This window comes from Puma concolor, chromosome A3 (assembly GCF_028749965.1).
Source record: "Puma concolor isolate L17-30 chromosome A3, mPumCon1.1.hap2, whole genome shotgun sequence".
NCBI lineage: Eukaryota > Metazoa > Chordata > Mammalia > Carnivora > Felidae > Puma > Puma concolor.
In genome coordinates, this window is record NC_141669.1 from 16,299,059 (window position 1) to 16,323,054 (window position 23,996).

The 23,996-nt window shown below is 38.7% G+C and overlaps 1 protein-coding gene across 3 annotated transcripts in view; it reads right to left on the minus strand.

Annotated features, from left to right (window-relative positions):
* The window catches only part of LDAH (lipid droplet associated hydrolase), a 113,116-nt gene that overhangs the window by 12,378 nt on the left and 76,742 nt on the right, over positions 1-23,996 (minus strand). For all 3 annotated transcript variants that reach the window (XM_025927335.2, XM_025927334.2, XM_086700095.1), the window contains 2 exons: positions 22,538-22,772; positions 7,481-7,563 (listed from right to left, as the gene is read on the minus strand). In XM_025927335.2, coding sequence (XP_025783120.1) covers positions 7,481-7,563; positions 22,538-22,772 — 318 coding nt within the window. The remainder of the gene's footprint in view (positions 1-7,480; positions 7,564-22,537; positions 22,773-23,996) is intronic.

Genomic DNA, 23,996 nt, shown 5'->3' on the forward strand with positions numbered 1-23,996 from the left:
AATTTCACTGCAAGTCTTTCCAAGCAACCATTTTTAGGAACTTGAAGAGTTGTTAAAGAAAGGGAGGCAGTTTAGGAAATTCATTTTCCAATTTACCTTGTTTCCTTTCTTCCTTTTATCCAGAATTGGCTCAATTACCATTCTTGAAAACATGAGAATTAAAATCCCCAAAGATTAAGAAAAGTGGCTGAGGATGGGGGCAAGACCACTGAGCCCTCTCCCTTCTGCAGGCACCTTGGGGAGCAGGTGGAAATCAAGCCACCCAAGGAGGAGGTGAGGGCTGGCGGGTTATTGACCAGACCCCTCTCCAGTGGCGGGAATGACTGTGCAACCAACAGACTTGCGAAGTGGAGCTCTTTCCTTTCCGTGTTAAACACAGGCGTAAAGGGTCAGAACCCACCTACTCCCAAACAGAAGGTGCTGGACCAGCCAGTGATTAGCTTTGTCTCTTTTTTACCTGGGACTAGAGTACGAAGCTGACCTGAGGCATCAATTTCCCTCTGGTGAGGCTACAGAGTATGAGGCATCGGGAACAAATCTATCCCCTTGTGTTTGTGTTTCCCCCTGGTCATATGCCTCAGGAAACTGGCAGATGTGCTGAAGGGTCCTGTTTAGGACTTTCAGCTCATCTGAATCTTCTGCATGAGGGTACTGGCCCAAGTCCTGGTAAAGATTAAGTGCTCCTATGCCTTCCTTCACCACTGTTCATTCCTGTTCAACATCTCCCTCGGGCATCTCAAGGGGAGCAGTGGCTGGGATCTAGAATGGGACTGGGGCATTCCAGGGTCTCTTGGCTATATATTTAGTATTACCGAAATCTTTAACTATAGGATGAACTGAAAACATCTAGGAAGAAGTGTGTGGGGGGAGGAGAAGTTAAGCAAATAGTCTTTTTAAAGCACTCAGAGGCACATCTAGGGTATGACTAAATTTGTAATAATATTAATAAACTTCTAGCGGAATGCTTAGGGCATGCCAGATACTCTTAAAAGGTCTTTATATGAATTATAGCATTATATTTTTGGAACAAATGTATAGTACTAGATGCTACTACTAAACCATTTTATTGATGAGAAAGCAGACAGAGTGAGGTCAAGTAGCTTAACCAAGGTCACATAAGTGAGCAAGTGGTGGAGCTGGAGTTTGAACCCCAGGCTAGGAGAAGACTCTGCTCCCCAGTGCATACCCACCCCTTTCAATCACTCTTCACTTGAGAACTCAGGGTGTGCTCACACACGTACGTAACATGAAGCTCTCAAGGTCAAAACGATTGACATAAAAACAAGCCTATGTATTTCCAGGATGATTATGACATTCTGAACAGGCTTCAAATGAGACAGGCAGAACTAACACAATCAGTTTCAGACCGAGGCGTGGCGGAAAGCAGACCTGGTTAGTAGGTCCGGGCAGCACTTCCCATGCTCCGCTAAGCAGGACGTGTGCATGTCTGAAGGATTTGCATGCCCGAATCTGCAAACAACTGCACAACGTTTGTTCCCAAAGGCAACGTGCACCTCTGGGCTCGGGTGGGCTAAGCAGGATGGGGAAAAAGCCGTAGCAGAGGGGTTCCTGTTCCTGAGGGCACTTTGCCCCTTTTCCCAAACAACACTGTCACCCTGGCCTGGCTCTCTGGGCGCAGGGCGGCCCTTCTACTGCTGTCTGCCTTTGTCAGAAAGCTGCACCTCGTGTGTTCTCGCCGGGAACAATTTTAGACCCTTGCTGACCGGCAGTGATGCCCAGATTCCGTCTGGCAGTAGCACACACCAGCTGTTTCCATTCGCCGAGGCCAGAGATGGTCACGGCAGTTTAGAATTTCCCTCCTAAGTGAGTTTTAAATGAAAACTTCAAGTTTCTAAACCAAACACGAATTCACTTTTCTGTGAATGAGACATACATTCTCATACAGTTTAGAACAAGGGCAGAACACACGAATGTTGACCTATTTGCTTCAGACACACCAGGTGCCTCCTAACGCAGAACATACCCCAGGGTTCTCCAAAGAATTGGGACAGGAGTGGCGAAGACGTACAGTTGATTCTCTTCCTTGGGGTTATTTCTATTCTGGTTCTCATTCTTGTCCCTCCCCCTCCCGTCTCATCCATTAGCCGCTCTACTTCCTCCCAACCTTTTAAGCTGTGTTCCCCAAGGGTCAATCTTTAGATGTCTTCTCTCCACATACTACTTCCTTTTCTTACTATTACCCAAGCTCATGGCTTCAAATCTATCCTTACCGTTTCCAAATCAAAATTCAGCCCGGACTACCGTTCTAAGCTTCGCACCGTACGGCCAGCTACCTGCCAGACGTGTGCCCACTTGGGTGTCCACAGGTATCTCAAACAAAGTACCCAAATCAACTACTCTCTCAACCACCTCCCCCAACTAGCTGATCCTCCTTCCCTATCTTGTTATCAATCTAAATACAGAGAAATAATCTGAGATTCTTCCATCTCCATTCTCTCATTCTTTCACTTAGTACTAAGTGCTGTTGTTTTTTGTTATAGACTCAAAACTTTAATCAGTGAACTAACATGCACACACGAAGGGCACCTTTACGCTGGCCCACAGCAACACAGGTCAGTAGTTACAGAGTCTGCTCCCAAGTACTAAGTTCTTCTACTTCCTAAATCTTCCCTATCTTACCTCCTTTCCACCCCCATCCCACTGCCTGAGTCCTTGTAAAAGCCTTCTGAATGATCTCCCTACCTCAAATTTCATTCTTATCCCATATTTTCTGTATGTTCCCCCCAAATAATCCCTCTCATTTGTTAATCTAGCCACACTCCTAGGGCTGACTGATGTGAACTGGTAGCTCTCAACTGGGTGGCTGTTCACAGATGGCACATACTCTGATGGGTCACTGGCTGTGTCATATGGTTGTCAAACATTGTGAATATCACTCCTTACTTAAACCCTACAATGGCTCCCTAGCATTTCAAAATAATCTAGTCTTTTTAGTGTAACATCTCATGGCTTCTTGTTCTCAGTGCGCAAGCCACAACACCGTGCTGCCTAACCTATATTCTAGTGTCTCCAAGGAAGGGCTTCTTCACTGGGGTCTAGGGGTCCATGTGGGTTTGTACAGAAGTGGCAGTGGGGGAGGGGTAACGTACACTTGCTTGGGAAAAAGATGACATCTTTATTTTTGCTAACCTCTAACTATAATTTAGTATTTGCTTCAATTATGTATGCAGGCAATAAATGATAATAGTATGAGTAACACCTATATTTTGTCACCTATAAAATTACGGAAATTCTCAAATCGCAGTAAACTTGTTGAAGATAACTAAAAAATTATTTATGCTCATTGCTATAAATTTACCCTGGGTGGCTCAGTCAGTTAAGCATCTGACTCTTGATTTCGGCTCAAGTCATGACCTCACAGTCTGTGAGATTGGGCTGTGCATCGGGCTCCTTGCTGTTGATGTCAGGGCAGAGACTACTTAGGATTCTCTTTCTTCCTTTCTCTCTGCCCCTCCCTCACTCACACACATGTTTATGTTTATCAAAATAAACATTTTCAGTATTAATTCTGACTGCTATTATATGTCAGTATTTAATGTGTTAATAAAGTATATATACTATGTATCACAAATTTGTTTTTAAGTTATTTTGATAAATATACTTCAATATAATTGCTTTTTTTGTAGTAATTTCATGTATTTATTTTATGCACTTAGACAAATTATTTTGCGTAGGGGTCCACACATGAGAGAGCCAAAGAGACGCATGGCACAGGGAAGACTTAGACTCTCTACCCTAGTGGCTTCCCCATTCATCCATCCAGTACGCATTTGTTGATTACTCAGCAGGTATCGTACATTGTGCTGAGACTTAGAGATATCAAGATGAGAAAAACATAGTTCCTGACCTGCAGGTGGAGGAAAGGGCAAACCGACCATTTGAATACTCTGTGATAAATGTAATATTGTAACTTTACACAGGGAGCCAGGTGAACTGGGAGAGGGACACCTAACCAAAACCAAGGGCTGGGAAAGCCTCCTGGAGATGACAATGGAGCCAGGTTTTAAAGGATGGATAAGATCCAGAGGTGCCTGGGTGGCTCAGTCAGTTAAGTGTCTGACTCTTGATTTTGGCACAGGTCATGATCTCCCGTTTCATGGGACTGAGTCTCATGTCAGGCTCTACACTGACAGCATGGAACCTCCTTGGGATTCTCTCTCTCCCTCTTTCTTGCCTCTCTCTCTCTCAAAATAAATAAATAAACTTTATTTTTTAATATAGCATTTTAAAGTTTATTTATTTTGAGAGAGAACAGCAGCTTGAGCAGAAGAGGGGGAGAAACAGAATCCCAAGCAGGCTCTGTGTTGTCAGTGTGAAGCTGGACGTGAGACTCGAACTCATGAATCCTCACGGATCATGAGATCCTGACCTGAGCCAAAATCAAGAATCAGATGCTGTACTGACTGAGCCACCCAGGTGCCCCTAAATAAATGAACTTTAAAGGGCAGATAGGATTCAGTCAGGTGAAGAAAGAACACAACCTATGATGCCAAAGGACACAGTATAGTCTTTTGGCAATAACTGTGAGTCTGGTATATTTGCTTCAGGAAAGGGACATAATTTTATGTAGCATTAAAGCACTGCTAATAAACATAACTGTCTGATACTGTATATAAAGTCTCTAGACCTGGGAGGGAGGTTGGGAGGGAAGGCAGGCGGGCAGGCAGGCAGGCAATCAGCCTGGTGGATTTTTCATAGTTAAAAAGGTCCAGTTTCCTCAAGAAGATAAAAAGTTCTCTTCATGTGGACAATGGAAATCCAGTGGTAGAAAATTTGAATTTAGAACCAAAGCCTGGTGATGATAGTTTTCTAGAAGATGAGAAAGAATCCAAAAGCCATCCACATGATGTAGCAGAGAGACTATTTTTAGACTAACTTTCTTGTGGCTTCCTGACTGGATGGCACAAAGATGCGTTTTTTAGAACTGTCTTAAATTAGTGGAATATTTGAGACACACTATAAGATCTTTGTAACAAAATATATGGCTCAAAAAGTCTTCACACTGGAAGGTAGCCCTGGAAGGGCTGGAAGGGAAGCCCTTCCCTGGAAGGGAAGCCCTGGATAGGTATGAAGTTTTTGAACATATATGTTTGGCCTGAAATGGGACTGGGTATCCTTGACTAGAGTATCTAAAAAGGGATATGTCTTGTCTTGGAAATCGGTTTTCAAGCTGAACTACTTATCAGGGTTGTTTGGAAGGCAAGAGGCATTGCCCACCATCTTCCTAAAAGTATGTACCCTTTCAAGTTTCCTTATTTTCTCAAGCAAGACTGAAACATATGTTGATTCAACTTTTACCAATATTAAATTACAGCATGTTTCCTCTTTTTTCATTACAGAAAAAAAGTTGCAATAAACTTCCTGTCTCTCTGTACCTCGTTTCACTTAGGAATTGCAACTATATTATTCTAGTGGAGAGATCAAACTTAGCCGGTACAAATGATAATCAATGAACTGCAAGGTAGTTTTGCATCATTAAACTAAACAATGCTTTGCTTTCCAAAATTCCACAAGTACATTTAATGCTATCTTAAAAACAAAACAAAACAGTTTTCTGTAGTTGGAAAAGTTTATTCTTGTGACTGTGTTAATATTAACCTTGAAATGCCTGCCATCTACCATTATACTCCCGTATTTCTCTCCTGAAAGTTTCAGGAAACTTACAGTGCTCCCACAGTTACCGTAAGCAGACTTCGATCTGGGAATGATTACACTTGCATATGGATTTAACTTAGGACAGGAATAAGTTAGCACCTTCTTTTGACCTCTTTCTGAGAACAACATACAAACAGAATCCCGAAATGATGAGTATTTTACAGCAGCTGGCTTACACAGGTGGTGAGATGGGCTTCGACACATGACAGGTCTAGTCATTCAGCAAGTGTGAATTTTGGAAGTGAGCTTCTGCCAGTCTTATTATTAACTGGGAATTGAGTTGTTTTTATGAACTTCTAGCCTTGAGAACTTAAATGCTTTTTTGAAACAAATTCACTTATAATCTAGCTGAAAAATAAAATACTGTTTTTCTTGAATTTTTACATCCTTCAACGACTGGAAACAGCTGAAAGGCCTGGAGAGAGTGTTCTTCTGAGGCCCCAACCTCCTCCATTCAGCTAGTGAGGGTTTCCTTCTGGCTTCAAAATTTCAGTCTCTAGCCAAATACTATTTTAGAAAAAGATGACCACTGTGGCCGTTAAGACAAACACAGATTTTCAAAAGTCTTCTCTCTGAGTGAAGCTACTATAGATCAATACTCTGAGAATACTTTTTGAAAGAACATATGTACATTTCATGCTTTAAGATAAGTGTATTGGGAGGTTCTAGAAATACGAATTAACACTGTGGCAAGTTTAAGTCAAAGTCTCAAAGCTTATAAAGACATTCTAAACCTGGGGTGGGGTATCTAAAATTTTACTTGTAGACTGTAGGCTCCCGGGCCCTGTTTGTGGCCACTCAGTAAGGGCGCTGCATTATACCCAGCAGATGCCACAGTTCAGCACTGACTATAAAGCTCTGGGTTGGCACAGCCCAACAGAAACATAAAGGCACAATGTAATTTAAAATTTTCTAGTAACTATACTAAAAAGCATAAAGGAATGGATGAAATTACTTTTAATAATCTATTTTATTTATTAATTCAGTGGTCTAAAATATTATCATTTCAACATGTACCCCTTTTGGGTACTAAGTTTCTGAAATCCAATGTGTATGTTACCCTCATTGCACATCTCCTTTCAGACCAGCCACAAGAAACCACATGTGGCTGGCGGCTATCCTATTTAGACAGTGCAGCTCTATCCTATTCAGGATGAACAGACAGACAAGTGATGCCATGGGAGTACCAGGGCCACCTAAATTCTAGGGTACTGAGACATATTCTAAACCATGGCACCCTCACAGTTTCAGGGTCTGGTGCTTCCAAATGTGTTCGTGTAAGACTCTAGCTAACTTGCAGCAGTAACTCCCAAGTACTAAATATTTCAATCTTGGCCTTTCTGCATCTGCTTGTATAGAAATCTGGTCTTGGGGTAAGAGCTGGACACTCCTACTCTAATGCACTGGGGAATAAAGAAAGACAAGCTGAGTCATCAGGTCATAGTGATGTCAGTTCTTGTCCAGTGTTTTACTCACATGTTAATATAACTCATTTATTCTATAAATACTATTGAGAGTCTTCTCAGAATAAGGCCCTAGAGAGAAGCATTGATTCGGAAAAAAAAAAAAAAAAACCCCTAACAAAAACAGGTGGTAAACTATATTTAAGTATGTATTTAAGTATGTAGTCAGCTTTACTTCCTTCCTATGCAACTTTTAGAACTGCCATATTTTAACTAGAAGTAGAACTCTGTATGAAATCTACAAACCCTTGAGATCTTACAGACTAACCAGTTCTAGCCCTTCATGCTCAGTAAACTTTGCTGCCCATCTACTTACTGCTTTGCAGCATTAAAGTGATTACCTTAGATAAATGTGCCCTTATGGTTTCGTTGTCTCTCTCCACCACTTTCATCATTTCTTGGCCTCCAAGGTAGACAGCATTAGCTATATTAAAAAAAAAAAAGAGTCAAACACTTGGAATATGCAGAACAAACACACATGTCAAATCCACTGTATTTAATTCCTGTTCCCCCTTTTCCTTTCAGCAAGCACTACCTGATGTGAGATATCACTAGGCCAAGAGAGGCGTGTGAGTCAGGCAGTGTGCATGGCCTCCGGACGAAAGAGCATGTCCCACAAAAGAACCTGCTCTTCTCACCTGCCTTTCTCAATAGCAACACACAGCAGTACGATGGCCTAATGTCAGACACCTCAGTAGATGGCGTGTAGTGCACCTGATCAGTGTGTTTTTATGATTTAAGGATTAGAAGCACAGACTTTCACAGATAAATCATGTATACCAGGGAAACTGCATGCAGTTACTAACATGAAACTATCCTGACCTTTTTTTTTTTTTTTTTTTTTTTTTTTAATTAAAGATACAACTAAAAGGGTTTAAAGTCAAGGGGCTCCTGGGTGGCTCAGTTGGTAAAGCGTCTGACTTCGGCTCAGGTCATGATCTTACGGTTCGTAGGTTTGAGCCCCACATCAGGCTGTGTTCTGACAGCTTGGAGCCTGGAGCCTGCTTCGGATTCTGTGTCTCCCTCTCCTCTCTCTCTCTGCCCCTCCCCTGCTCACGCTCTGTCTCTCAAAAATAAATAAATGTAAAAAAAAAAGGGTTTAAAGTCAATTTAAAGGCTAAACGTTTTTAATGAGGTTTAGTTCCATTGTACTGACTGCATAATGAGCAAAACTGACCATCTCCCTTTCAAGATGTCACACACCTGAGAAAGAAGAAAACAAGAGACAACATCATTTTTGCGGCTTTCTTGTACTACTATGAAAACTTTCATTCAATGCCGTGTTCCTTTTCATTTGATTGGTATTATTGTCACTTTGCTTTTTTTTTTGTCATCACTGCCTGGTATATGTGTCCTTTTCTTTATTTTCAATCTTTTCTCATTTTGTTTGAAGTATGTCTCTTTAAATCATAGGCTTCTTTAAAAACATAATTTGAAAGTATCTCTTAAATAAAGGACTTAACATAGTCACATCTATTGATCTAAAAGATCTTTGGTCTGACTCCTGTCATCCTGTTTTGTATATGCTTCACTTTCTTGTGATTTCTAACTCTTCTTTCCACACCCTTTCATGTGAATGATGAGTTTTCTTTTCCTATTTATCTATTTAAAATTTATTTATTCATTTTAGTAATCTCCACACCCAGTGTGGGGCTTGAACTCACAACCTCAAGATCAAGAGTTGCATGCTCTTCTGAATGAGCCACGAGATGCCCCTTTACTATCTTTTAAAAATTTCTTTTCACTAATAGTCTGAACGCATAAATTCTGTTTTTACTCACTGAATGGTTAGCTGTACCTAAAATTTTGTAAAACATATTTTTTTTCTACTGCGGTCTAGAATTAATCAGTGTCTATAATCTTTCCTTCCAATAAGGTGACTCTTAGCATCCCTGAACCTTCCTCATGCCTTCCTTCTACCCTGTCTCCTCTTAGGAGCTGTGGGTAATAAACTCTTATTCCAAAGGCAGTTGTTCTCCATGTCTGTCATTTTGCCACAGCTGATTAAAACAAATTCTGGGCACATTTTCAAACAAGGCAGAGGTGGTATGGGGAGGTCAGTGTGGTGGTTTTGTAGGGCAGAGTAGTGGACGGGGGGGAGAGCTACTGAAGGAGGGGCTCCAGAGTCTGCAGAGGGTTCCTCTTCAGCTCCAGCCATGTACTGATTGGCACTATCATGTGAGACACCACCAGAAGCTGGGGAAAGAACCACTTGAAAGGATTTAGATGGAACAGTGTCCAAACTGGAAGTAGTTACTGTTCCTACCAGCCTAGCAGAAAAGTCTTGTAATTAATGGTGTATTGGGGCACCTGGGTGGCTCAGTTGGTTCCGTGCCCGACTTTGGCTCAGGCCATGATCTCACAGTTTGTGAGGCTGTGTTGGGCTCTGTGCTGACAGCTCAGAGTTTGGAGCCTGCTTCAGATTCTGTGTCCCCTCTGTCTCTGCCCCTCCCCTGCTTATGCTCTCTCTCTCTCTCTCTCTCTCTCTCTCTCTCTCTCAAAAATAAAAATAAAATAAACATTAAAAAAAGGTGTATCAACTAAAGAACTTGGAAGGGTTTTTGCCTTGGTAGAGGGGTAAAATTAGCCCTAAACTAAATGCTGTTCTGCAAGCAACTAATAAAGCCTAAAAGCAAGAACAGAAAGGATCAAACTATTTCCAAGTAACATAACTGTCCCATAGCAAAGCTTAAGAACATCTACATAAATACAAAAATACCCAGCATCCAACAAAGTAAAATTAACAATGTAAAGCATCCCATAAAAAGTTATCAAGTATGCAAGGCAGGAAAATACAACCCAAGATAAGGAAAAAATTAATAAAAACTGACCCAAAAGTGACAAAGATAATAAAAGTGGTAAACATTCAAGAAATGGTGCTGGGAAAACTGGATATACACAATGCAAAAGAATGAGTTGGACCATTATCTCATACCATACACAAAAATTAATTAAAAATGGATCACAGTCCTAAATTTAACAACTAAATGTATAAAACTCTTACAAGGAAACATAGGAATAAATCTTTATGATCTCAGATTAGGTAATGAGTTCTAAGATATGACACTACAAGCACAAGTGAGAAAAGGGAAAATAAATTGGTTTTCATAAAAATTAACACTGTACTTTAAAGGACACTATCAAGAAAAGTGAAAAGATAACCCACAGAATGAAAGAAAACTGTACATCTAATAAGGATCTAGTATCCAGAATATATAAAGAACTCTTACAATTTAACAGTAAAAAGACAAAAACTTGATTAAAAATGGGCAAAGGATTTAAACAGGCATTACTCTAAAGAAGATGTACAAATGGCCAATAAGCATGTAAAAAGATGCTCAACATCATTAGCCATCAATGAAATGCAATCAAAACTATGTGATACCATATCACACCTACCAGGATGCTACAAGAAAAAAGACAAACGAAAGTCAGTGTGGACAGGGATGCAGAGAAACTGAAACCCTCATACATTGTGGGTAGCACTGTAAATTGGTACAGGCACCGTGGAAACAGTTGGACGGTTTCTCAGAATGTTAAATATGGAGTTACTGCATCTATCTAGCCATTCCAATTGTAGGTGTAAATAAACCCAAGAGACCTGAAAACAGAGGTCCACACAAAACTTTGTGGGAATGTGTATAGCAGCATTGTTCATGATAGCCCAAAAGTAGAAACAATGTGCATGGCCATCAAATGAGAAATGGAAAAGAAACATATGATACTGCCATACAATGGAATATTACTGAGCAATAATGAAGTACTAATACATGCTACAACATGAATGAACCGTGGACACATCATGCTAAATCAAAGAAGAAAGTCACAAAAGGCTATTAGTATATTGTATATAATATACAATATATATTGTATATAATTATATTATATTATTATATTATATATAATATACAATATATATTGTATACAATATATATTGTATATAATATTTTATATAATATTGTATTGTATTATATTGTATATTGTATATATATATTATTATATTGTATAATTCCTTTTATAATTAAATGTCCATTATACATTGAGAAATACATTGAGAAATACATTGAGAAAATAGATTAGTGGTTGTCAGGGACTGGGGTAAGGGGGAAATGGTGAGTGATGGGCATGGGGATTCTTCTGAGGTGATGAAAATATTCTAAAGTCACATATTTGTCATGGTTGCACTACTCTGAGAATATATTAAAAAAACAACAACACTGAATTGTGCACTTTAAAGGAGTGAGTTTTATGGCATTTTAATTACATCAAAATTAACCTATTTTTAAAAAATTGGTATTTGCAGATATTGAGAGTTCTATAACCTATACCATATATTTGAGAAGTGAGAAATATTGAACGTGTTAAATAGAATTATGGAAGATATAAGAAAGACTCATATCAAACTTCTAGAGATGAAAAATACACTAGATGGGATAATAGCAGAGCAGACATCATTAAAAAAAAATTAGTGAACTGAAGACAGCAATAGAAACTATCCAAAGGGAAACACACAGAGAAAGAAAGTGGGGGAGAGGGGGACAGGGGCAAGAACAGAACATCAGTGAACCACAAGTGAACTTCAGAGTGGCATCATATACCATGTGATTGGAGTCTTTGAAGGAGGGAAGCACAGAAAAAAAATATCTGAAAAAAATATTAAAATATTAAAACCATAAACCTACAAATCCAAGAAGCTCAAAGAATTCCAAAGCATAGGAACCATGAAGAAAACTATATTAAAGTACCTAAGGAATTGCTTCAAACTAGTATAAAGGGAAAATCTTAAAAGTAGAGAAAAATGATACACAGTTGATCCTTCATCAACATGGGTTTGAATTGTGTGGGTCCACTTAAACATGGATTCTTTTTGATAAATACAGGACTGTACTGTAAATATATTTTCTCTTCCTTAGGATTTTTTTCTCTTACTTTATTGTAAGAATAGAGTATATAATACATATAATACACAAAATATGTGTTAACTGTTTATGTTATCTGTAAGGCTTCTGCTCAACAGGCTATTAATAGTTAAGTGTTTGGGGAGTCAAAAGTTATACACAGATTTTTGACTGCATGGGGGGTTGGCGCCCCTATTCTCCACATTGTTTAAGGGTCAACCATCTTACTTACAGAGGAACCAAAACTTAAAATGACAGCAGATTTCTTCTTGAAATGATGTAACTAGGAGACAGTGGAGGAACACTTTTAAAGTAATGAAAGAAAAAAAAAGCCTGCCAATCTAGAATTTTATAGTTAGTGAAAATAGCTTTCAGACATACAAAAACTGAAAGAATTAACTACCAGTGGAAGTAAAAGAAATGTTACGAGAAATACTTGAAGCAAAAAGATGATATCTGATGGAGATTGTATCTGCACAAGGACATTAGATGGGGTGCCTGGGTGGCTCAGTTGGTTAAGCGTCTGACTCTTGATTTTGGCTCAGATCATGATCTCAGGGTTCATGAGTTCAAGCCCCATGTCAGGCTCTGTGCTGGAGATGCAAAGCCTGCTTGGGATTCTCTCTCTCCTTAAAAAAAAGAGAAATAGTTATTATGTGGGTAAATTTAAAATACAATTTTTATTTATATCTCTTTATAAGACAACTGACTGTTTAAAGAGAAAATAGTAATACCATATCAAAGAAGCAAAATATATGACAACAATATCACAAATGCTAGGAGGGAGAAAAGGCTTACTGTTGTTAAGTTTCTTACGGTATACTTCAAGTGGTAAGTCATTTGAAGACTATAAAAGTTAAAAATGTTCATTGTAAATCCTAAAGCAACCACTGAAACAGCAAAACAAAGAATGACTAATAAGCCAATGCAGGAGATAAAATGAAAGCATAAAATATCCAATTAACTCATAGGAAGGTAGAAAAAAGCAAAATTGGAACAAAGAACATAGGAGACAAATAGAAAATATATATCAAGATTACAGATTTAAGCCCAGCTCTATTCATAACTACATTAAATACAAATTGTCTCGACATTCAAATCAAAAGGCAAAGTAGGTAAGAAACCAAGATTCAACTATTTGCTGCCTGTAAGAAATGGATCTTAATATAAAGACATAAATAAGCTAAAAGTTAAAAAACAGAAATAAATCATGCTAACATTAGTCAAAAGAAAAGTAGAATGACTATATTAATATCAGACAAAATAGATTTCAGAGCCAATAATACTACCAGAGATAAAGAGGGTGATTCTGTAGTGATAAAGTGTCAATTCATCAGGAATAAATAAAAATCCTAAATGTTTATGCACCTGGTATGTTTGAACTTCAAGTACGTGAAGTAAAAACTAACAGAAATACAAAAAGGAACTGACAAATCCAGAAATATAGTCAGAGATTTCAATACTCATCTTCTAATAATTAATTTTTTTAAGTTTATTTATTTTGAGAGAGAGAGCAAGAGAGAGAGAGAGAGCGAGCATGAGCAGGGAGGGGCAGAGAGAGAGGGAGAGGGAGAGAATCCCAAATAGGCTCCACACTGTTAGTGTGGAGGCTGATGGAGGGCTCTAACTTACAAACTGTGAGACCATGACTTGAGCTGAAACTGAGAGTCAGATGCTTAACTGACTGGGCCACTCAGGCACCCTGATATCTTCTAATAACTGACAGAACAGTTAGAGAGGAAAATCAGTAAAGATACAGAAAAGGACACCATCAATCAACCTGACCAAAGTGACATCTATAGAACAGTCTACCCAATGAGAACAGAATATACATTCTTTTTAAGTATCCATAGAGCATTTCCCTAGTTAAGTCATATCCTGGTCCATAAAAGATGTATCAGTCCGTTAAAACAAAATCATACAAAATACACTCTCTGGCCATAATGGAACCAAATTAGAAATCAATAACAGAAAGATACCTGGAAAATCTCCCAATATCTAGAAATGAAGTAACACATTTCTAAATAACCCCTGGGTCAAAGAAGAAATCTAAAGGGAAATAAAAGAGCATTGTGAAGTGAATAAAAAGAAAAACACAACATATCAAAATTTGTGTGACATGACCCCAGCAGTATTTAGAGAGAAGTTTGTAAAGCACCAAAAACCCAGTTTATAAATGGAAAAAGATCTCAAATAAATGACCTCTGTTCCACTGTAAGAAACCAGAAAAAGAAAATTAACTTCAAAGTAGGCAGGATAAATAAGAATGTTCACAGCAGAAATTAATTAAATAGAAGCCAGAAAAACACTTGGGAAAATAAATGACACCAAGAATAAGTTCAGTAAAACTGATGAACCTTGAGCCAGACTGATCAGGAAAAAACAACATGTGGGAAGACATGAGACATAAAACATTACTAAATATCAGGAAAGAAAAGTGACATCCTATAGATTTTACAGATGCCAAAAAAGATAATCAAGGTAATTTTGTGAACAACTTTATGCTAAGAAATTCAACAACTTAGATAAAAACGTACAAAATCTACAACAAAGACAAAAGTTTTAAGCTTACTTGAAAATAGATAACCTGAAAAGTCTTATATCATAGAAATTAAATTTGTAATTTAAAGCCTTTTCACAAAGAAAACCCCAGGGCATGAGGACTTCATTAGTCCACTCTATCAAACATTTAAGGAAGAAATAATGTTGATTCTACATAAACTCGTCCATATATCCTACACATATGTGGATACTGGATTTCTGACAGAGGTAGCATTGAAGAGCAGCAGAAAATAGGTGGTCTGTGGCAGGCAGAATTCTAAATTGAAACAAATAATCCTTACCCTCCCGGAATCCACTCCCTTTTGAGTGTGGGTGGAACCTGTAAATCTGATGACATATTACCCCCATGACTGGGTTACGTTATAGAGCAGAGATGACTTTAAGGGTGATTATCCTGGTGGGCCCAACCTAATCACATAAGTCCTTCAAAATCTGAGTTTTTCTCTGGCTGGTGGGAGAAGAGGAAGTTAGAGATTCAAAGTGCTAAAAGGATTAGAGGTACCATTGCTGGTTTGAAGATGGAGCATGTAGACAGGAATGGAAAGTGACCTCTAGGAGCTGGGAGGGACCCTGGCTCACAGTGAGCAAGAGAATGGGGACCTCAGTCATAAAGCCACACCAACCAGACTTTGCCAACAACCTGAATGAGCTCTGAAGTGGATTTCTGGGTGTGCAGGGCCATTAGGGAGGTTTCTGAGATCCAGGCAGTGGTGACTCTTGAGATGAGTGGGAGTTATATGGGAGTTTGCTTTGGGATAATTCATGGGAGGTAAAAACATTTATGTTTTAATCACTTTTCTGTAGTGTCATTCCTCAATTAGAAACAACTTAAAAATCTGAATAACTTGGTAAGGAATTTTATATTTCTAAAAGTAAAGTTTTTATCAGGGAATGTATCTCACCCTACCTTTTTTTCCAATTTTTCTCCTGATAATTTCTCATCTAAGTATACTTTTTTTTTTTTTTATTTTTTAAGAAAGTAACATACCAGCTTCCTTTCCTGTAATTGCTCCAAGGAAGCCATTTTTTTTCATTCCTCAGAAATGCTCATAACACAACACAGTGGTCAGAAATAATAATACCAAATGGACATGTAATTTCCTAAGGGGAAAACACATTTCTCTTGGCAATGACTGTCAACAGCATTCCTGGAAACCCAGCAGAATTCAGAGTTTCAAGCACCACAGTGAAGGAAATATCCAGAAGTAGGAGTAATGGAAACAAAAACATGAAGGAAAGAGAATGATTTCGGAGAGTGTGAGTTGTTTATTTTTTTTCCATTACAAATCCAAATATAGGTGTAAAAAAAACTCGCCAAAGAGTCCGATACTCTATTTTATTTGCTACCATATCTTCTGAACCTGCTTAGTGTTCAAGTGTCACTACAGGCCTTCACGTTGCAGGAGAGTGGCTAATGGAACAAAAGGAGTGGGGGCCGGCGCTGGAGGGACCAGTGGGACTTGCATCTCACAGGCCAGACTAAGCGTCACTAAGCGCTTCCAAGTACACGTAATATACGACAGAACACTGCCTTCTGCTGACCTCAGTTACCTGTACTGATGTGATTTTTCATCTTTCTGGAAAAATCCCAACTCATCTTCATGTCCGAATTCATTTGTCTTCTCTTCCCTTCCTTACTTAGGTAGAACTGATTTCTCCTTTATTGGTACTACTCATATCCTGTGGTTATTCTCATGACAGCCCTAATGGTGATGTATTAAAATTCTTCCATGCTGGAAGTTAACTTAAAGGCAGGAGCTATATTTCATTTATTACTCTTTCCAGTGCTTATCAGAGTATTTGGTTCATGGCAGGTGTCAGCGAGGGTTGTTAAATGAAATGGGAAGGGACTGAGCTGGTGTTGGTTTTTTGGGGGAGGAAGGGGGGGTGAGAGGAAAAACCTGCTGCTTTCCTTGAAGCGGTGCAAGAGGTGACGTCTGGCCACAATGGAGGCCAGAAGTGGAGGCGGAAGCACACTGACACCGGTGAGCCCGGCGGGGAGGTAGTGGTATAAGACTGGGACAAATCACTCCAGGCGCGGGGATAGTCTAAGAGCTTCTGCTGAGACTGGCTGAAAATTAGGCCTCATAAAGCACTGGTCTCAGCAGTGGGGGACAATGCAGAGGTAAGTAAACCCACAATTAATGATACAACAGGAAGTTTGGGGGAGATACATACATAGTTGTCTGAAGTAGAGCTTGGGCACTGGAAGCCAAGTTGTCCTGCTGTTGTGGTGGCAGGTGGCCCAGGGCCACTAGTAGGGCTCCACAAAATGCTTCAGTTTGTTTGGTGTTGCCATTATAGTGTTGATTATAACTATCCATTTAGTCTGCAAACAGATCATCTGGTTTCTGTGACACTAAGTTCACCAAAGTGAAAACCACAACTGCAGGTATTTTTTTAGAAAAAATAATACAGCTTTTTAGAGTGGCAGATTATATATATATGTTTATTTAGAAAAACATAGTAAAACCTTCATTGAATGATTTAATTCTAAACCAGAGATGACATTCTAGTGTTGTATCCAATCAACTTTTGTCCTAAATCTTTTATTTATTTATTTATTTATTTTAACGTTTATTTATTTTTTTGGGACAGAGAGAGACAGAGCATGAACAGGGGAGGGGCAGAGAGAGAGGGAGACACAGAATCAGAAACAGGCTCCAGGCTCTGAGCCATCAGCCCAGAGCCCGACGCGGGGCTCGAACTCACGGACCGCGAGATCGTGACCTGGCTGAAGTCGGACGCTTAACCGACTGCGCCACCCAGGCGCCCCTGTCCTAAATCTTAATACTGACTACACACACACATACACACACACACAACTTCTCCTTCATGCTGCATTTTAGGCTAAACTTCCGTTAATTAGTAAAGCTATAGTTGCCTTCTATAAATAGATTTTTCTAAGCTACACACATAAATGAGAGGAGAGGTAACAAAGGAGTCTGATTTTGTCTTACTCAAAAAATTATTCTGAGATTGGATTAAAAATATTTTGAGAAGAAATTTGATTCCGTAATAAAGCTTATGTTTCAGTTTGTTGAAGAGTTCATTTCATATCATTGTACATGTTTTAAAAAGCTATTTCCATATAGATCAAGTAAAGGAAAGATAATGAAAGTTTTTTGCTTGTTTGTTTTTTGTTTTGATTTTTACAAGAATGTATGCAACAAAATAACATAACCTACCAGGAATGACCTTTGTCTCTGCACTGTTTTTCTAGTTAGGTAACTGAGAGGAATTAAAACATCCATTTGGCCTAATGAAAAGACCCCAGAATATTTTTTAAAGTTAATTATCTTGACCTGTGATACTGCTAAGTTAAAATATATTTGCTTTCAGCTTTGATCAGGAAATCCAATTTAGCTGTCTCAGTGAAAAGCCTATGTCTAATGAAATAGAAGAACATCTATTGTAAAGAAAATATGTAGTAGCTAACATTCCAGAATTAAAGTAAAAAACCTCATATATTTTCTTTGAAAACAACACTTAAAACAATTTAATTATGTAAATTCATCTGATGGACACTGTGGTAAAGTTTATAAAGTATGGTAATTGAATTAGGGCTACTCTTTGAATGATGGATAGGAAGTGGTTTTACTCACTCAGTTTGGTGAAGGAGGCTAATACACAGAATCTCAGCCTGCAGGGAGGGCCGTCTTTGCCAAAAGGGCAACAGCATTTGAAATACTTGAATATTTTGGTTCCTTGAATTTTTCAGACCTTACTACAACAAAAAAATGTGTGTATAAACTAAAGGATACAGAAAATCAGTTTCTATCTAGATAGGGCAGGATTTATTATCCACTACTTGGACTAGCAAACTTCCTCCGTTTGTTTCTGTAAGATTTCTACTAAAGCACAGACATTACATAATGTGCAAACACTGCAAGCCCTCCTAAAAGTCAAGCTGGCATATTCAAGGTCACTCTTTGGATGACAGGAAAGCCAGAGAAACAGGTCTACAGAGGATGTCACAGATTGCACAGACCCTGAGAATGATCTTGGAGCTGGTCTTCCTTTGTCTTGATAAACCCTCTCTTTGTGTAACCTAAAAATCATGCTGCTGATTCAAGTGGCTGGTCTGAATACTGATTACATTTACCATTCATGGGATATAAGCTGGGAAGAAGTCCACTAATCACCTGCAAAAGCCAGGGTCTTATTAGTATGGGTATTTCTCAGCTGGGACCTTCTTCCTTTTGTAGTAAGCAAGGTAATAGGAATTGCCTAAAGGACTGCCAGGGCAAGCCCAGGCAAAACAGCTTCTATGGTACTTGTTGCAAGAGGAGGCAAGGGTGATATGAGACCCAAAGGGGATAGGTAGGAAGAGACTGGCTAGCATGATTAAAATGCTTGGTTAAGGATCAGCCTAGGATCACTACTATGAGACTTAACTAAAACCCAAGTAGACAACGAACCAAGAACCCAAAGAAGAAAGACGAGTAATTTTAACCTGCTTTCCCTTTACCCAAAGTTACACAGATTGAGTGAGTAATGGGGAAAAAAAGAGACCGCCAAAGTACTGCTTACATGGACATCAGAAGGCCTGATCTAGAACAAAGAGAACAGAACATCAGAGAAGGAAGGGTGTCTGAAATAGGAGAGCTATGTTCCAAAAGTATGTTTGCACGCTGGTTATTTGGAACAGAGATGAAGTAAGGCAGCTGAGGGCTCAGTCTGCTTTAGAGTCTAATTTGCACATAGTGTAACTCTACAGGGGTTGTTGTGTGAAAAAGGAATCTCAGGGCTCCCCAGGAAGCAATGTGGCTAGAAGGTTCTGGTTGCCTTGAGACTGGGAGGATAGTGTGTCACGTCCAAACTATCTTGTTCCTGAATGCCTGCACTTGGGGCCACTGAAAGATGCAGCAGGAGGTCAATCACTATAGCTGAAAGGAAGATTCCTTTCTCTGAAGTGCAGCTTATACAGCCTACTTCTCTAAAAGGGTGCTTATAACTCTGGTAGAGAAAAATTGGAAAACATCTTTAATTATCTTTTAGTTAAAAACATTAAATACTTGACTATATATCATATGTGTTACATAGTTACTAAATGTATATAGAAAAACAAATAAAACTTTTGTATATTCCATGTCCTGGTTTGAGTTTAGAACATATTTCTATTTTTTTTTTAATGTTTATTCATTTTTGAGAAAGAGAGAGAGACAGAGAGACAGAACACAAGCGGGGTAGTGGCAGAGAGAGACACAGAATCTGAAATAGGCTCCAGGCTCTGAGCTATTAGCACAGAGCCCAATGTGGGGCTCAAACTCACGAACCATGAGATCATGACCTGAGCCCAAGTGGGACGCTTAACTGACTGAGCCACCCAGGCACCCCTGGAACATATTTCTAAAGAGGTATAAGAAAAGCACAGGTAGCTGTCTACCTAATGCCTATCAGAAACTCATGTTTTGGGTGAAGTGTTCTATAAATGTCTATTAAGTCCTGTTGGGTGAACACTGTGGTTGAATTCTTCTATATCCTTGCTAATTTTCTGTCTTGTTCTATCAACTGTTGAGAGAGGTGTGCTTAAGTATTCAACAATAATCGTGGATTTGTCCGTTATTTCTTTCAATTCTATTAGTTTTTGCTTCATATATTTTGTAGATGTCTTGTTTGGTGCACACATGTTTAGGATTGCTGCCTTCTGTCATCTTGGTAGACTAAACCTTTTATTATTATTGTGCAATGTCCCTCTCTGTCCCTGGTAATTTTTTTTGTTCTGAAGTCTACTTTATCTGATATTAATACAGTCATTCCTGATTCCTTTTGACTATTGTTTACATGATGTATCTTTGCCCATTCTTTTACTTTCAATCTACATATATATAATTATATTTGAACTGGGTTGTCTGAAGATAGCATATACTTAGGTAATGCTTTTTAATCCATGTTGTCAATCTTTGTCTTTTAATTGGTGTATTTTTTCCATTTACATTTAATGTAATTATTGGTATGTTAGAGCTTGTATGCCATTTTATTATTTGTTTTCTGTTTGTCATGGTTTTTTGTTTGCTGTGTTCCCTAATATGCAGGGGTTTTAGCACTTAGTAGGAAAAGCAGGGAAAAGTACATCTATACCATCCTCCTGGAAGCAGAATTCCTTGGAGAAAAATGGAGTCCCTAACTGGAAAATGCTTTTTATAGTTCCCTCTATAGGGTAAAAAGAAAAATACCAAAGGGGGAAAAACTGTAAAGAAAAATAAAATGATTTATTGAAGTAAATGTGGAGTAATTTTATACATGTTTGCCAGAATTTCACGTAATTTCCACTTTGGTTTCAAATAATTTCCAAAGTGTACTGTTCCTTTAGAGATCATCTAGTCTCACCTTTGTTTTGAACAATGACTGAGGGCCAGACAGGGGAAGGGACTAAACTGAAGTCACAGAGTAAGTCTGGACCAAAATGAGTAAGCAAAACCAAAGCAAAACCAAAATGAGAATTGAGCGTTTCTGACTTGCAGTCAATACTATTTTCACTTAGGCCATCTCTTTCTCTTCTATAATATGAGGGAAGGATAAAGGGCTGGACCTTATCCTTCTTTAAGGGACTTCTCCAACTTCAATCTTTGGTGATTTTTATAACTGTCCTTATCCTTGCTTCCTTTCTTCCTATCTCATCTTCTTCCATTGCTATGCTAAGGCTGTAATAAAGAATGGACATTGGGGAAAGTATGGAGCAGACAAAAATCCATACAAATACAGAAAATATATTGAACTTGTATTTGTAATGATTGCTTCTTGCTACATATTTGGAAAAATAACCTTGTATAATCAATCTGTAGCTGTACAACAGGGCTGTGACTTGTTCCTGGATTCATTATGTACATGACTGTGTGGTGCTCTTAACACAGGTGAACACGGTAAACTTTCTTCAGGAGTCTTGCCATTACGATTAACTGGGGCAGAAAGACAATAGTAGCAACTATGGTAAAAGGAAGCTTAGCACAGTGGTAGACTGTCAAAGTTTAAACACTACCCACTAGTTGTGTGACTGTGCCAATCATGTAACTTCTCTGTACTTCAGTATCTTCATCTGTAAAACGGGGACAGTAAAATACCCAAACCTGATTAGTTTTGAGAACTACAAATAAAAGCTTAGAACGGTGCCATTAGCTGCTGCTGCTGCAACTGTTATATCATTGTTGGAGGCTTATTATAAATAAAATTTGTTATATCATTCGTTGTTGTTATAACAACAACACACACACACACACACACACACACACACATATATATATGTATATATATATATACCAGAATTTCACGTATATAAAATGTTGTTATATCATTCGTTGGAGGCTTATTATAAATAAAATATTATATAGACACATTGCACATATTATCATATTTAATTCTGCAATAACCTCTTGAGGTATAGATTAAAAAGGATTATTTTATTATGAAAATAATTTATAAGCATTCTATGAATTAGTATTAACCTACAAAGGTAGATTACATTTAAAAACAAAGGTTGAAGGCAAAAGATAAAGTAGCAAATGTTCCCTGGCACATTCAGAAAATATACTCAGCACAATACCCAGTGTTGTATTACCATGACTATTATTTATTACTTTTATCATTTAAACTCCTCCAAAAACATTTAAAGAGGAAAATAAAAGCATAGCCTGTTCCCTCTATGGGAATATTTGGCCTGGTTTCCTTGGCTGGTTTCTGTTAATTTCTCACACTGGACTAACAGGGCACACGCTAGACTCCTGCAAATATTCCTTCCCACCATCTGGCAAGAGGGGAGAATCAGAAGGGTAAGGTTTACAATTAAAGCTCGATGAAATTAAAATTAAAGCTTCTATTTCTATTTTTATTTATGTCTGGTTTTAAGCTTTGGGGCTCGATATTCAGGGACTGTCTGAGGTTGTTCTCTTACTACTTTCTGATACAAGAATAAACATAAACCTTTTAAAATGTGCTTACCAATGCAGAATGGTTCCAATATATTCAGGACCGAAAATTCGTACTGCACGTTCATCATTTGAAGGCCAATTCTTGTTATCAGGGACCTGATTTTCTCAGGCCATGGTTTAAGTAAAAGGTAGCCAAAAACATAGAGAGCATATCGAAGCCAGCACAGAAGTGGAGTGGCAATCCTGCCGTTTGGTGTCTCAGATAGTCGCTCGATTGTTGGAAAAAGCAGAAAGGAGCGAATTATCTACAATAAAAAACATACTTTGGTGAGAAGTTTCTTAAGGGATAACCCACTGTTTTACTGTTTCTTTTGTATAGTACTGACAAATGACTGGGTTTCAGAATATGACTGAAGATCTGTTCTAAATGAGAAGAATCACCATATGCTGTCTTCTCAGTGCACAAACAATCTGGGGAGCATAGAAGGAAATCCCTTGAGTTATTGGGGTTAATTTTCAGGGTGAGGAGCAAATCAGATTCCTAGATAACTTCCTGATTGTGACAGCAATTCACAATCCCTTTGAAGGATTGCCGAAATTAGGAATTCATATACCATGTTATACCACCTTGACTGACTAATGATAACAGAAGAAAGTAGAGCTACATAATGAACTGTTTCTTGTATTTTTAAAAATTTTTAATGTTTTTTTATTTTTGAGAGAGAGAGAGAGAGAGAGAGAGAGAGAGAGAGAATGTGCGAATGGGGGAAGAGCAGAGAGAGAGGGAGACACAGAATCCGAAGCAGGCTCCAGGCTCCGAGCTGTCAGCACAGAGCCCGACGTGGGGTTTGGACTCACAAACCATGAGATCGTGACCTGAGCTGGAGTTGGATGCTTAACCGACTGAGACACCCAGGTGCCCCTAAAGAACTCTGTTTCTAAGGGCACCTGGGTGGCTCAGTGGGTTAAGCATCTGACTTTGGCTCAAGTTGTGATCTCATGGTTCATGAGTTTGAGCCCTGCATTAGCCTCTGAGCTAACAGTGTGGAGCATGCTTGGGATTCTCTCTCTCTCTCTCTCTCTCTCTCTCTCTCTCTCTCTCCCCCTCCTTCCCTCTTTCTGCCCCTCTCCTGCTCACTCTCTCAAAATAAATAAATAAATACACTTTATTATTATTTTTTTTAATATTTATTTATTTTTGAGAGCAAGAGCATGAGCAGGGGAGGGGCAGAGAGAGAGAGGGAGACATAGGATCTGAAGCAGGCTTCAGGCTCCACGTCTGTCAGCACAGAGTCCGACATGGCGCCGGAACCCACAAACAGTGAGATCATGACCTGAGCTGAAGTTAGGACACTCAGTCAACTGAGACACCCAGCCACCCCGAAATAAATAAACTTAAAAAAAAATTATGTGTCTAGTCAGCATTTCTTTTACTGATTATATTTGGGGATAGTTCACTTTTTGAAACACTCCTCTATTCCTTACTGTTACCGATAAAAGACAATCTTTAAGAGGACCAGATACATTTC